The sequence below is a fragment of the Cibotium barometz genome, chromosome 34, assembly GCF_041138505.1.
Source record: "Cibotium barometz isolate CiBa-2024 chromosome 34, ASM4113850v1, whole genome shotgun sequence".
Lineage (NCBI taxonomy): Eukaryota > Viridiplantae > Streptophyta > Polypodiopsida > Cyatheales > Cibotiaceae > Cibotium > Cibotium barometz.
The window spans coordinates 43,361,428-43,375,743 of record NC_141079.1 but is presented as its reverse complement, the minus strand read 5'-3'; the positions used below and the strand labels follow the sequence as shown (position 1 = coordinate 43,375,743).

Genomic DNA, 14,316 nt, shown 5'->3' with positions numbered 1-14,316 from the left:
TGTCTATAAACTCGCCTATGGTTGCTTTTCCTTGTAGTGAATACACACACGCACACGCACACACATACACACACACACATACTTTTTATGTTTATTATTTATATACATATATATTTAATATATATATATATCTATGTGTGTGTGTGTATGCGCATGTGCATGGATGTGTGTGTGTGTGTGTTTTTATATCAAATATTCTTATTTTTATAATAATTAAATATTTACTATAGAAAGATATATATATTTATATTATACACACACACACACACGTACACATGCACACACACACATACACACACACACACACACACACACACGCATATACATATACACATATATATAAACAGATACATAAATATATAAACAAATTTAGTATAATAAAAGATACACACACACATACATACACACTACATATATATATATATATATATTTGTGTACATGTATATATGTATGTATGTATATATACATGTAAATATATATATATATAAATACATATATATACATATAAATATAATGTAAATAAATATATGTTTATATAATAAATATTTCATTACTATAAATAAATAAACATATTTAATATAATAAATATATAGTAAATATAAATTTATATATTTATTATGTATGCAAGCATAAATTATATAAAGAGAAATTTAATATGACAACATATGTTTATTATGTATATATATATATATTTTTATAATAATAAAATTTAATATAATACTATGTGTTTAATATGTACTAAAAAATATATTTATATAATAAATATGTATACAATATATATTAGATATTTTTAATAGTAGAGTTATAATATATATATATATATATATATATCATAGAAGAAACATAATGCATTTAAATTACAATAAATCTAATATAGAAGGAGCATAATGCGTTTAAATTTTAATAAATCTAGAGAGAGAGAGAGAGGGAGAGAGATTTATTATATAAAATATAAAAAATAATGATATGCGTGTGTACATATATATGTATGTATGTATGTATGTATGTATGTATATATATATATATATATATATATATATATATATATATATAAATGCTTGGCACTGCCAAGAGTAGGTCGAGAGACTAATGGTGGAGAAAAATAGAATTTTGTTTCTTTGTTTATATTTTTCAAGGTTTTTGAATACGTTGATGCACCACAAGAGAAAAAGAAACCTCCAGGTTCGTCGTAGAAGGTTAGGCATGCATATGGGTTTGACATGCATACATACTATGACATAAATAAAGTTTGATGATAGAAAGAGTTGGGTGTGATGAAACGGGAAAAAGAATTGTGTTTATATAACATGATGTTTTTATGATAATTGTGTTTATATAACATGATGTGATGAAAATGGAAAAATAATTATATTCATACGTTTCCCCTTTTAAGAGTGGGCCAGACCCATGTCCTATGTGTATGTGTCATAGACACTAATACATGTAAATAAGGATTTGCACCATTCAATAGTTGATCTGCCCAAAGGTTTGAGGTCCGCGGGTCGTGTCCACTAGTGGGTTTAAAAACCTAGCCATGATGGGTAACATGTTAGGATTTTCGTGTTCCGAGAGCACTGTCCCATCCAAGGGTGCATCTCGATCTCCGCGTCTCGAAAATTGAAATCAATGCAAACGTGCATGTCGATCTCCACACCGGTCTTGAAAATTGCATGCCGATCTCCATGCTCAAAATGTGAACCTGTTGAAATTTGAAGTGATCTCCGGCTTTGAAATTAACCCTCACGGTTATTTCTCGCGTAAGGGAAATTAATGAAAGGGAGGGAGCCTAAAAAGTCCCCCAAACCTTATGGACCATATATATATATATATATTATATATGCCTGGCACCGACCATATATATATTATATATATCATATGGCTGTTAAATAATATATTATTTTTGCCTGGCACCGACCATATATATATTATATATATCATATGGCTGTTAAATAAACCGGATGGGTAACGCGCCTTGAAAATGGAAGTCAATGGCATCTTGAAATTTGGAGTTTGGATCTGAATTCCTAAGAGTGGCAGCGTAGCTGCAGATAATATATAGCCTGGTACAGCCACCGCGAGAGCGAGAGAGCGAGAGAGAGAGAGAGAGAGAGAGTTAGGTTTTAGGGATCGATCCTGCAGCTGGTCTTCGTGACGTTCCAGGTTGGTTGCTGTAGCCTCTGATCATGCAAGTAGAGCCATTAATGGACACCATTCATGCAAGTAGAGCCATTAATGGACACTTCGATGATTAGAACCAGATGTAACCATATAACGCTTACGTATTAACCTGTCTGATAATATAATGATTATTGTTTTATTATGCTATTGAGTTTATTAATCGGGATGTTGCTGCAGGAAGCGTGGCGTCGATGGAGCCTGGAACCAGCACTGCCGCCAGCAGGCATGACGTGGTGGTGGAAACGTCATCGCCCTACCCTATTCGCGTCATCGACGTGGCTGCTACTGTGGACGTCAGCGCCCGCGGAATCTGCTTCAAGGAGCCTGACAACTGGGATTTCCACACCATATCCCACACTTGGATGCAGAAGGTCCGGGATTTCTCAAGGCAGATCGGAAACCAGGTCGCTGCTGCAGGAGCAGGGAGCTCAAGGACAGCTTACTACAATGAGGCTTTCAAAGCCGCAGACTTCAGTGATAGCCCGTGCTACCAAGATTTGAAACATCTCTTCAGGGTGCTGCAGGATGAAGAAGGCGTGGAATGCGCATGGTTTGATGCAGTGTGCATCGACCAGACCAGCCCGACGGAGAAGGAGAGGGAGATCCCCCGCATGGGGAGCTATTACTCAGAAAGCAAAGGTTGCTTTGTACTCCCACACGGCATTGGGCAACACCACATGAAGTTCTGGGGTGCATCTGATCATGCAGGGCGACCAACCATGCCGCGCTGGTTCAGCCGCGCATGGACGGTACAGGAATGTGCGCTTCCCAAGAAGCTCACGTTTGTGCTCTCCCTCAGTCTTGAGGAGCGGGAGCAACTCAATCACTTCCTGGAGTTCAGTCAGAGGAACAGGCTTCGTATAGACAGCCGTGTATCAGATGAAGATGAGGATAAGGTCATCCTTAAGGTCCGCGAAAGACGTCCACGCGCAAGACGCACCATAGTGGCAATGCGTCCGGCTGAGGAGGATTTGCACTTCAGCAAACTTGGAAGGGGATTCTGCAGATGCCTGCTCGATCCTTTGATGGTGGTGTATGCAGAAACGAGTTATGAACTCTTTAGGATGTACTACAAAGACAACATAGCCACTAATTCACGCATTCTGCCTGATCGCATTCCAACTATGGGTATCCCAAATGTGATGTGTGAAGACTGTCGCTCCTTCCCACTTGCGAGAGAAGCCAGCAGCAACCAGCTTATATTCATGGATAGTCAAGCTTACATACATGTGGCTTCATTTTTTGCAGCAGCAACGGCACCGCTGCTTCATCTGAGTCCACTGTGTAGAACCTCACAAATTGCTTGCATGGATGATCTGAACTGTCAAGAGCCATTAATGACAGGACAGTGTATATCTTGCCCTATGCTTGTTGCACACCTTGTTACTGCCCGTCAATGCGATCACCCAGAAGACAGGATTCTCAGCATACTCGGGCTACTGGGGTCTAAGCAGCTGATGCCTGTCAATATAATTAAGGACAACCTGGATGACCAAATTCTAGAAGTTTGCAAGAGGAATCCCCACTTGGTGGTCCAGCTTTGTGCCATGAGCTTCTTTGGCTATGAGAAGCCTGGGATGTCGTGGGCTCCCCGGCTCCTTAAGCATCATCGTGGCGATCTAATCTTCACTCGAAAGATGATTGGAGAATGGGAGGATTATCCAGGTGATTAACTGACCTTAAACATTCTCATCATGATCCACACATCAAGTTCTAGATAGGTACTTGCCATATGGGCCCTGGTCTAGACTTTTAAGTGCTCCAAGAAACCTATTTTTATGGCTCCATGTTAGACGTAGGAGTGCTTATTGTTTGAGGTGTCATATTTTTGTTAAGTGTCATAGTTTAATATATGTGTATGGATGATAGGTCCCATCATCAAAACCAATGTGCAAGTTGTCAACGTGTGCCCTCAACATATTGAATTGTCAACGTACATCACCAACTCTATGGCTGATATCAAGGGCCAATCTGGCGAATTTCAACTTCGACTCACATTCAAATCTGGCCTGAAAGCAATGTTTCAGGAAAGTCGCAATAATTACCAGTACGTTACATGGAGGGACTATAGCTTTGACATGCCTGATGCTATGCAACCTCATTATGCCAACCTATGTAGTGTTCTGACTTGCCCATCTGGTTATTCTCAAAACTCACTAGGGTGTCTTGGACTCCCTATCGAGAATTATAGGAAAGATAAACGACAGCACATAAAATTAAAGCTTTGGTGGATCCTTCTAGGTGATGCCTTTTATGCACATGAACCATGTAAGGTTGCGATGGCTTGTATAGAGGCTCAAGGTACAGACACATGTGTTGTCCTCCACAAAGTTGGTCTCTATTTCTTTCCCTTAGGTCTTGCTACTGAAATCTTCAATGAAACCATCCTCTCCTCTTGTTTTATAGGCGGTATGGGAAAGCGTTTCTTGAAGTTATAGGACATTGAGATTCTAGAGGATGGATTTTCTAGTGCTATGATGAATTTGAAGATTGTATTCAATAACTGGGATTGTCACAATTCATCTTGAATTCTTTTCATTTTTCTAAAAAACTGGATCTCGTTTAGCGCTAGAAACAAGAACTTAGCACTGCCACTGTTTTTGGGACCAACTTGTCTCATTTTTTTGTAGTTTTATAGTAAACTATATCTCGACTTGTGCATCCGTTTTGGGCAAGGTTATGTAGAGGGACTTTTGCCGATATAGAGTGAAAAACCCGCACCTTGAGCTTGAGTTTTGGATCTCGCAAAGCCATTTTTAAAGAAATACCCCACCTCGAGCATAAATATAAAGCTATCTATGAACCTATAGATTTTCGAAAGGAGGACCAGAAGTCCAGTAATGGGCGCCCGAGCATGTGAATAGGCTTTTACGAAGGAAGAAAATACATTAAAAATTTGTTTTTTCTTTTGATTTTCCCTCATGTCACCAATCTACGCTGAATTTAGCGTGGCCCAGAGTGCAGGCCACTGGATTCCGGTGGCGTGGATTACCCACTTGAGATTACCCAAAAAGTAATCTAGGCCCGCCGCCGCATCGAACGGCCCGCCCTGTTGATCCCAAGTACACTCCATGGGGTGTGGGAGATAGTGCTGAAGGTACGTTCCCTGTGTGCTCATCTCCTCCAATACTAGTACCTGTTGGAACTGGGGTCTCAACAGCCTCGTGCGAAAATTCAAGGAAAAAATGACGTACGTTTAGACATACAATTCTTCTTTAGTTCTTTAGATTGCACTTCCTTGCTATGTATAGATTCAATTTTTGCTTTAAATAACTATGCCTAAGTGTCACCAAATGCGCCATTGGGGTAGTGTAACCATGCTGGGTGGCATACGGATGACCAAAATTATTTTCCTACAATTGGTTTGTGGTAATATATGTTAGAAAATGAGAATGATCTAAGTATATTAGCATGAAAACATTGAGAAGATTAACGCTTGTTTTACTTACAAAATGGATGAGGAATCTCCTCAAACCACCACAACCAAGGCATGATCGTATCCATCTCTGCAACAACTGCTCCTCTGTGGCTCGCTATTGTGCGGGAAAGGTCACCCCATGCCACACCTCATCTCTAACATGGTGCCAAGCAAGCTCGGCCCAATGATTTGCTCGTGTAGTGTGTCTCTATCGAGTAGCCTTCTTGCACTTTTTTAAAAGATTGTTACAAAGTGTACATACAATTCATCTTATGAAAACTCTATTGTTTCAAAGATACATTTCTAGCATATAATTATTTAACTTAAGAAAATTGTACTATAACTAAGCATTCTTTACATAAATCCAAGAAATATATAATGAACGTGGAGTGACTGACTAAACATTTCTTTCGTAAATGAAATTAATTACACATGCTAGTCACACACTTGAGACTTATTCCTTTCATTAACTTGTCATAATTCTTCTTGTGAATATCTCTCAATCTAAATTTGCAGAATGGTAGTGACTCAAATGCGTCCGTGCATACTCCTCCACCATTACTCTTTGTGGGCAAACATCATAGTGTTCATCCATCATATCCAATAGTGTTGGAGCTAAGGAGTTCGAGTAGACGAGACGATTTGTCGAAAGCTAGCGCGTTTTGATGCTAGGAGAGCGTGCGTATGCACACAGTGTAGAGGACTAAAGAAACATAGAGGATTTGTGTTCAGTGATATGGATTGCATAAAATTTCTTAGAGGTGAACGCACGTGATACACAAAATTTCATAGAGGTGAAACCCCCGAGGACCCCCCCTCACATGCATGCATTGCTGGTGTGAGGAGAGAGAGAGAGAGAGAGAGCCATTAGCTAGTGCATGCATGCATGTGTGTGTGCGTGCGTGCGTGCGTGCGTGCGTGCGTGTGTGTGTGTGTGTGTGTGTGTGTGAGAGAGAGAGAGAGAGAGAGAGAGAGAGAGAGAGAGAGAGAGAGAGAGAGAGAGTCATTTGCATTGTATGTGAGTGAAAGAGAAAAAGAAAAATATGTTAATCGTCTTAAAAGACCCGTAAGGCCTATGAGACCAAAAGATTACATCATAGTCCATGTTATATATCTCCATGGAACAAAAAGAAAATACAATTCACTAATGAAGAAACAAAAACTACCAAGGAAATACATCATCATCATGGCTAGTATAGTCATCCACTTAGGGTGGGTGGAGGGCCATCTAAAATATCTAGCATGTGTGATACAAGTAGAGGGTGTTGAAAAGCCAAGGCTTCGTCCTTGTCTCTAACAAGGCTAAAGCTGCATACCCTCGTGTCAATCTAGCCTCTGCTACTAGGCACGTGGTGAAGATTGGTGGATAGTAAAAATGACCACTAGGTAAGTGTAGGAAGAGACAATATCCACTAGGACACCCATGTATATGAAACTCTCTCTAGCAGTAGCTGTGCGAGGAGAGGTGTTGCAGATCATGACATTGGTTTTCCCAAGGTGAGAAGCCTCAATGTAGGTAAAATTACTATAATGCATCCAAGTGTCTGTGGAGTCCCTCCACTGAGTCAAAGACAAGGAAAATATTGTTACTATAATGCATCCAAGTGTCTGTGGAGTCCCTCCACTGAGTCAAAGACAAGGAAAATATTGTTACCATAAACAAATACCTCCTAGAGCCCGAACCCGCCCAATGACAAACTCGTAAAATAAACGCATATATGCTGGTACCCCTAGAGTCTGGAGGCAGTGAAGAAGGCGGTCCTTAAAATTTACAAAGTACTGTAAACCCGATGGTGCTGTGCTTTGGCCTCCTCAACGGTGGCCCGGAGTGTGAAGATGTGATTAAGGGTGGATAAAGTCCTCCACAATAAATAAACATATTTAGTATAATAAAAGATATACACACATACACATACACATAACATACACACACACATACACTATATATATATATATATATATATAACACACACATGCACACACATGCGTGCGCACACTCGCACACACACACACATATACATACATACATGCATACATACATACATACATACATACATACATACATACATATATATGTATGTATGTATGTATGTATGTATATATATATATATATATATACATCCATATATATATATATATACATACATACATATATACATACATACATACATACATACATACATATATATATATATATATACATCCATATATATATATATATATATATATACATACATACATACATATATACATACATACATATATATATACATACATACATACATACATATATATATATGTATATGTATGTATGTATGTATATGTGTGTGTGTGCGAGTGCGCGCACGTGTGTGTGTGCATGTGTGTGTGTGTATATATACTATAACATGTTAATATATATAAAAATAAATAAACTAATACATATATATACATAAAAATATAATGTAAATAAATATATGTATATATAATAAGTATTTGATTACTATCAATAGATAAACATATCTAATGTAATAAATGTATAGTAAATATAAACTTATATATTTATTATGTAGATAAATATAAATTATATAAGAAGAGAAAATTTAATATGATAACATATGTTTATTATGTAAATATAAATATATATATATATATTTATTTATTTATATAATAATAAAATTTAATATAATACTATGTGTTTAATATGTACTAAAAAGTATATTTACATAATAAATATGTATCTAATATATAATAGATATTTTTATAGTGGATTTATAATAATTTTATAAATATATATTATATAGTCAATATGTATATGTTTATATAGTTATTATAATATATATATATATTTATTTATTTTTATATTTATATTTATCATAGAACGAGCATAATGTGTTTAAATTACAATAAATCTAATATAAGAGAGAGAGAGAGAGAGAGAGAGAGAGAGTATATATATTTATTATATAAATATACATATATTTATATAGTGAATATAAATTAACATATCGTAAATATGTACATTTATATTTATTATAAATATATATATATATATAAAGAATGTACGTGCGTGTGTGTGTGTGTGTGTATGTATGTATGTATGTATATATATATATATATATATATATATATAAAGGCTCGGCACTTCCAAGAGTAGGTCCAAACTCCATACTAATCGGTGGAGAAAAATAGTATTTTGTTTCTTTGTTTATTTTTCAAGGTTTTCAAATACCTTGATGTACGACATGAGAAAAAGAAACCTTCAGGTTTATCATAGAAGGTTAGGAATGCATATGGGTTTGACATGCATACATACTACAACATAAACAAAGTTTGATGATAGAGAGAGTCTGGTGTGATAAAAAGGGAAAAACAATTGTGTTTATATAACATGATGTGATGAAATTTATGGAAAAATAATCATATTCATACATTTCGCCTTTTAAGAGTGAGCTGGCCCCATGTCCTATGTGCATGTGCATGTGTCATAGACACTAACACATGTGAACAACGGTTTAGACCATTCAATAATTGACATGCCCAAAGGTTGATCTGAGTGGATTAGACCCACCGCCGTAAGCGGGTCCTACCCATAATGGGTAAGATGTTAGCATTTTCGTCTTCCGAGAGATTTGTCCCATCCAAGGGTGCATCTCGATCTCCCTACCTAGAAAATTGAAATTGATGCAAAGATGCATGTCGATCTCCACACAGATCTTGAAAATTACATGCCGATCTTGTTGGAAACATGGATCCTCCCACTTCTCGTCGGGAGGTCACCCATCCCAGTTATGTTCCTGCGTAAGCGCGCTTAACTGAGGTGTTCCACAAATTGGTCTAGCCATACAAACCCCAAAACCTTAAGGCGTTAGGTGACCTCCAGTAATCCAATTTGTAGAAACCTCAACTTGCCAAGATTCAAACCCAGTCTCACCACATGAGCTGGTTCTCTCTAGAAGTGTGGATTGCCACTCCAAAACCCTCCCTCAAGCCACACTTTGGTTAAGTTCTTAGCTTCCAACATCACAACATGGGCTCTGATACCAATTGTTGGAATTAGGGTTAGCGTTGCAACAATGCACACACACAAGATAGAGAAGCTTGAGAGCACAAAAACTCACTAGATTAGAATGAACAACTATGTGCTAGATACAAAAGATAAGTATACACATAGAGAAGCTTGAGAGCACAAAAACTCACTAGATTAGAATGAACAACTATGTGCTAGATACAAAAGATAAGTATACACCCAAAATGAGTAGATAAGAGGGTGTACATGCGCATGGGGGAAAAAATCTCCTAGTGAGGGAAAAAGTGTGCCGGCGGTCCTAAGGGTGTTCACACACATCACTACCATATAATGCTACAAATCCTGGTATTAGAGCAATCCTACCATATAATGCTTTGATACTAGTGTTGGAGATGTAATCCACACTTCTAGAGAGAACTAGCTCATGTAGCGAGACTGGGTTTGAATCTCAGAAAGTTGAAGTTTCTACAAATTGGATTACCAGAGGTCACCTAACACCTTAAGGTTTTGGGGTTTGGATGGCTAGACCAACTTTTGGAACATCTCAATTCAACGCGCTTGCATAGTAACACAATTGGGATGGGTGACCTCCCGGGAAGTGGGAGGATCCATGTTTCCAACATGGTATCAAAGCTAGCTTCCTTGACACTTCATCTAGTAGTCTACCTCCCTCCTCACACGACCCTATTTTTCTGTCTCCGATTAAGATACTATCTTAGAAGAAGAAGGTATATACTGTAGTGTGCTGTATACAAAGTATGCTTAATTTTTGGGGTCCGCGGTGCGACTCGGGTGCGTTTCAGGTATGTTTTGGACATCGCAAGGTTTCTGCATATGTTTTGGAGAGGTATCGTTTTGGATTGGTTCTGCTTGATTTTGGGTGTTTGGGCTATGTAGCGGCAAAGATTTGGTGTTCAACAGCATCTATAGTGTCTTCAACAACATCGCCCATCATACTTTTGCCAATAACACTATATTCTCTACTCTGTGTTATTTTTCATACACTTTGCAGGTGATTCAAGCAGTTGGCAGTCATCCAGGGTTGCATTCAGTGAATACTGAGTACTTGCAGTGTGTTGAAAGATTTTGCATTTGGTAGAAAGTCATGGGCTGGCAGTAGTGATGTATTTAACATGTCTGCCCTGATGAGGACAAACGTGATGGGACTAACTACCCATTGCGGTCCTATATGATGAGGAAAGGCCTTTAGAATGTGGTTAATGGTAGAAAAGTGAAACTTGTCCTGTTTCACAAGTACCAATGCAACTAGGTGCTGCACGTACATTTGAAGTAGAATCTAATACAGATGTGGCTCCTCCACATGCACCACCAGTATCTCCCACTGGTGGGGTCAAATGAGATGGGATGGAAGAGATGCACAGGCACATGCATTGCTTGTACTTTCTTTGAAGCAAAGCATTATTCCTCATATTCGATCATGTAAGACTTTAAAATAGTCATGGGATGCACTTGTCGAATTATACCAGGTGTGCGATAAAGCACGGGTTGCATATCTATTTTTGCAAACAGTTGGAGTTTGAGCACATGAATGAGGGAGATTCAATGGATAGCTTCTTGAGTAAGATCAAAGATTTTAAGGAGATTAATCTTGCTAGTGTGGATGAGATATATACCGATAGTACATTGGTGCCCACAGTTCTCAATGCATTGCTGGATTCTTATCAAAGTTGTGCCTCGACCCTTAGACTCATGAGATGAAGGGAAATCCAAATGCCCTTACATTTGATGAGCTGGTTTCAGTACTCTTGCAAGAAGAGCAGTCTACGCAAAACAGATTTGTTATGCGAGTTGGTGATGACCAAGCTTTTGTTGCCAATCAAAAAGGAAAATGTAAAGCTTCTTTGCATGGTGGCTATAAGCCAAAATCAGGATCCTCAGGTAAGGATGTAGAGAAAGAAGGTGATAAGCCTTAAAAGAAGGGAAAGTGTAACTATTGCACGAAACCAGGGCACTACATAAATGAGTGTAAGAAAAGTATAGAGAAGGAGAAAAAGAAAGAATTGGGCATAGCTATGAGGCTAATGCATCTGCACCAAGTGCAGCGAAGAAGGAATCTGCAAGTTTTGCTCAAGGCGATTGGGCATGAATTGTACATTGCAGTTATGACCCTTGTGTTCATGATGTATGCATGTCAGTGGTGGCAGAATCAGATGCTTGGTACTTTGACAGTGGTGCTAGTAAGCACATTACGTCACAAAAATATTTGTTCTCAACTGAGGATTTTGTCCCAAGTGCAGGAACTATCACATGTGCAAATGATTCCTTATATCCTGTCAAAGGAGTTGGTAGAGTTATGCTCACTGCTGCAAACAGGGGCACATTTACTCTTTCTAAAGTTTTATATGTGCCAGGTATTAAGAAGAACTTACTGTCAGTTTTAGCCTTTAGCCTTGTCAGGCTTGATAGTGAAATTTGTGGATGACAGATGTATAGTCTAGGATAGAAATGATGGGTATCCTATCATTGCCTCAGGTACTTTATTTCATGGCCTATACAAGATGGATGTATTTGAGAAGTTGCAGCATGATGCTTGCTCAGTTTCTATGACTAGTGCTATGAGTGATGCAAAATTATGGCATGCACAATTTGGCCATCTAAATTATGGCAGTTTGTTACGCCTTCAAAGGCATGATATGGTGTGTGATTTGCCAACTCCTAAGATCCCTACTAGACATGTATGTGAGGGCACCATTAGGACATTTTGGAGGTCATTCGTAGGGTCTTTTAGTAGAGAGAGAAAAAGGAGCACATCCAATCAGGAAGAAGGCAATGTAACGTTGAAAAATAGGTTATTTCTTTTTTCTAAATCCAAAAACTCTTCTTTTTCACCTCAAAATGTACTTTACTTACACTTGATAGTCACTTTTCACATCTGAATGCATTAAACACACCTACACTTTTCACATTTGAATGCATTAAACACATTTGAATGCATTAAACACACCTACACTTTTCACATCCGAATGCATTAAACATACCTACACTTTTTTAGGGAGGGAAACTTCTATTCAAATCCATGTATTAAATACACCTTTTTGCAAAGCTCTCTCTTGCAGTTTTGAAAGTATCATTTCAAAGAAGGTTCCAATGAACTTTAAGACGGCCGCTTGGGAGAAATTTTACCTCTCTAGCTTAGAGACTCAACTTTTATGACTTTTACATTCTCTTTATTTTAATATTTCAAGATTGTTTCTAGAGAGAGAAAATAAGAATTGACCATTTTCTTACAAGGCCCTACGAATGACCTCCAAAATGTCCTAATGCATGCATCTATTGGGGGAGATCTCTACTTTGTCACTTTTATTACTCCAGATATAGCTAGGTGTATCCATTAAAGGAGACGTCAAAGGTTTTTATGTGCTTTAGGAACTTCGTATCCATGGTTGAAAATGCATGTGAATGTAAAGTCGACACCCTTCATTTAGATCGAGGACATGTCCAAGGAATTTCATGCATATATGGTTGAGAAAGGCAGAAGGTATCAATGTACAATGCCATACACACCTCAACAAAATGGTGTGGTTGAGAGGAAGAATAGGCCTCTCATGGAGATGGCACGATGTATGGTGAAAGCCCAAGATTTACCTCATGGTTTTTGGTTAAAGGCAACTATGTGCGCAAACTATGTGTTGAACAAATGCCCTACCAAGGCCTTGCCATCTAAAAATCCTTAGGAAGATTGGCATGGCAGGAAGCCTTCTGTGGCTCATTTGCATGTTTTTGGTTGTCTTGCTTATGCTCTTGTGCTTGAGCAACAACACAATAAGCTTGATAATAAGGCAATTAAATGCATCTTTGTGGGATACAGTTTAGAAAGCAAGGGATATAGACTCTACCATCCGGCCTCAAAGCAGATTTTGGTAAGTAGAGATGTTGTTTTTGAATTCATCCCATGCTTTCATGCAAAACAAAACATAATGTATGCTCACAGGACATGTTTGATTCACTCCTACATTTTTTTAATGGAGGGCATCCATATGTAGAGCAATTGAATGCTCAATCAAGTGCTGAAATTCAGCCTTGTGCAGAGAGGTGCAAAATCAGCCTGCAAATTAGCTTTTTGATGACACAATTATTCAGGATGTAGTGGATAAGGAGAGACCAACCATAGAAGAATCTAGCAGGCTTACAAGATAAAATGGCAAGAAGGCCATTGGTACCAAGCGGGCTTATAAGATAAAAGCATTGATCGCTACAAGGCCAGACTTGTTGCAAAGGGGTATGCCCAACAAAAGGGCTTTGATTATGATGAGACCTTTGCACCAACATCCCATATGACTACCATTAGGTGTCTCATTGCCTTGGACACATTTTTTTTCATCGTTGATACATTGATGACATACTGGTCACAAGAATCGATATAGATCAGATTTGAGTCTTTAAGATTGATTTGCAGTCATCGTTTGAGATGTCAGATTTGGGACCGTTGCATTACTATTTGGGGATTCAGTTTATGCAGTGCACCTTCTTATCTACTCATTTTGGGGTGTGTACTTATCTTTTGTATATGGCACACATTTGCTCATTCTAATCTAGTGAGTTTGTGTGCTCTCAAGCTTCTCTATCTCGTGTGTGCATTGTTGCAACCCTAATCCTAATTCCAAGAGATCTCCATGCTTAAAATGTGAACCTTTTGAAATTTGAAGTGATCTTCGGCTTTGAAATTAACCCTCACGGTTGTTTCTCGCA

General features: G+C 38.1%; 1 protein-coding gene across 1 annotated transcript; it reads left to right on the top strand.

The window, feature by feature from the left end:
- The first annotated feature begins 2,031 nt into the window (after positions 1-2,031).
- Positions 2,032-4,748, top strand: LOC147619053 (uncharacterized). Its single transcript, XM_086774526.1, has 3 exons — positions 2,032-2,161; positions 2,357-3,844; positions 4,049-4,748. Exons 2-3 carry the CDS (start codon positions 2,371-2,373, stop codon positions 4,615-4,617), a joined length of 2,043 nt encoding a protein of 680 aa, XP_086630652.1. The 5' UTR covers positions 2,032-2,161; positions 2,357-2,370; the 3' UTR covers positions 4,618-4,748.
- The last annotated feature ends 9,568 nt before the right edge of the window (positions 4,749-14,316 follow it).

Bases quoted from the DNA above. Each gene is read 5' to 3' on its own strand.
- LOC147619053 (XM_086774526.1), top strand. From the start codon at position 2,371: ATGGAGCCTGGAACCAGCACTGCCGCCAGCAGGCATGACGTGGTGGTG. The intron at 3,845-4,048 runs GTGATTAACTGA...TATGGATGATAG, and splicing joins AGAATGGGAGGATTATCCAG to GTCCCATCATCAAAACCAAT.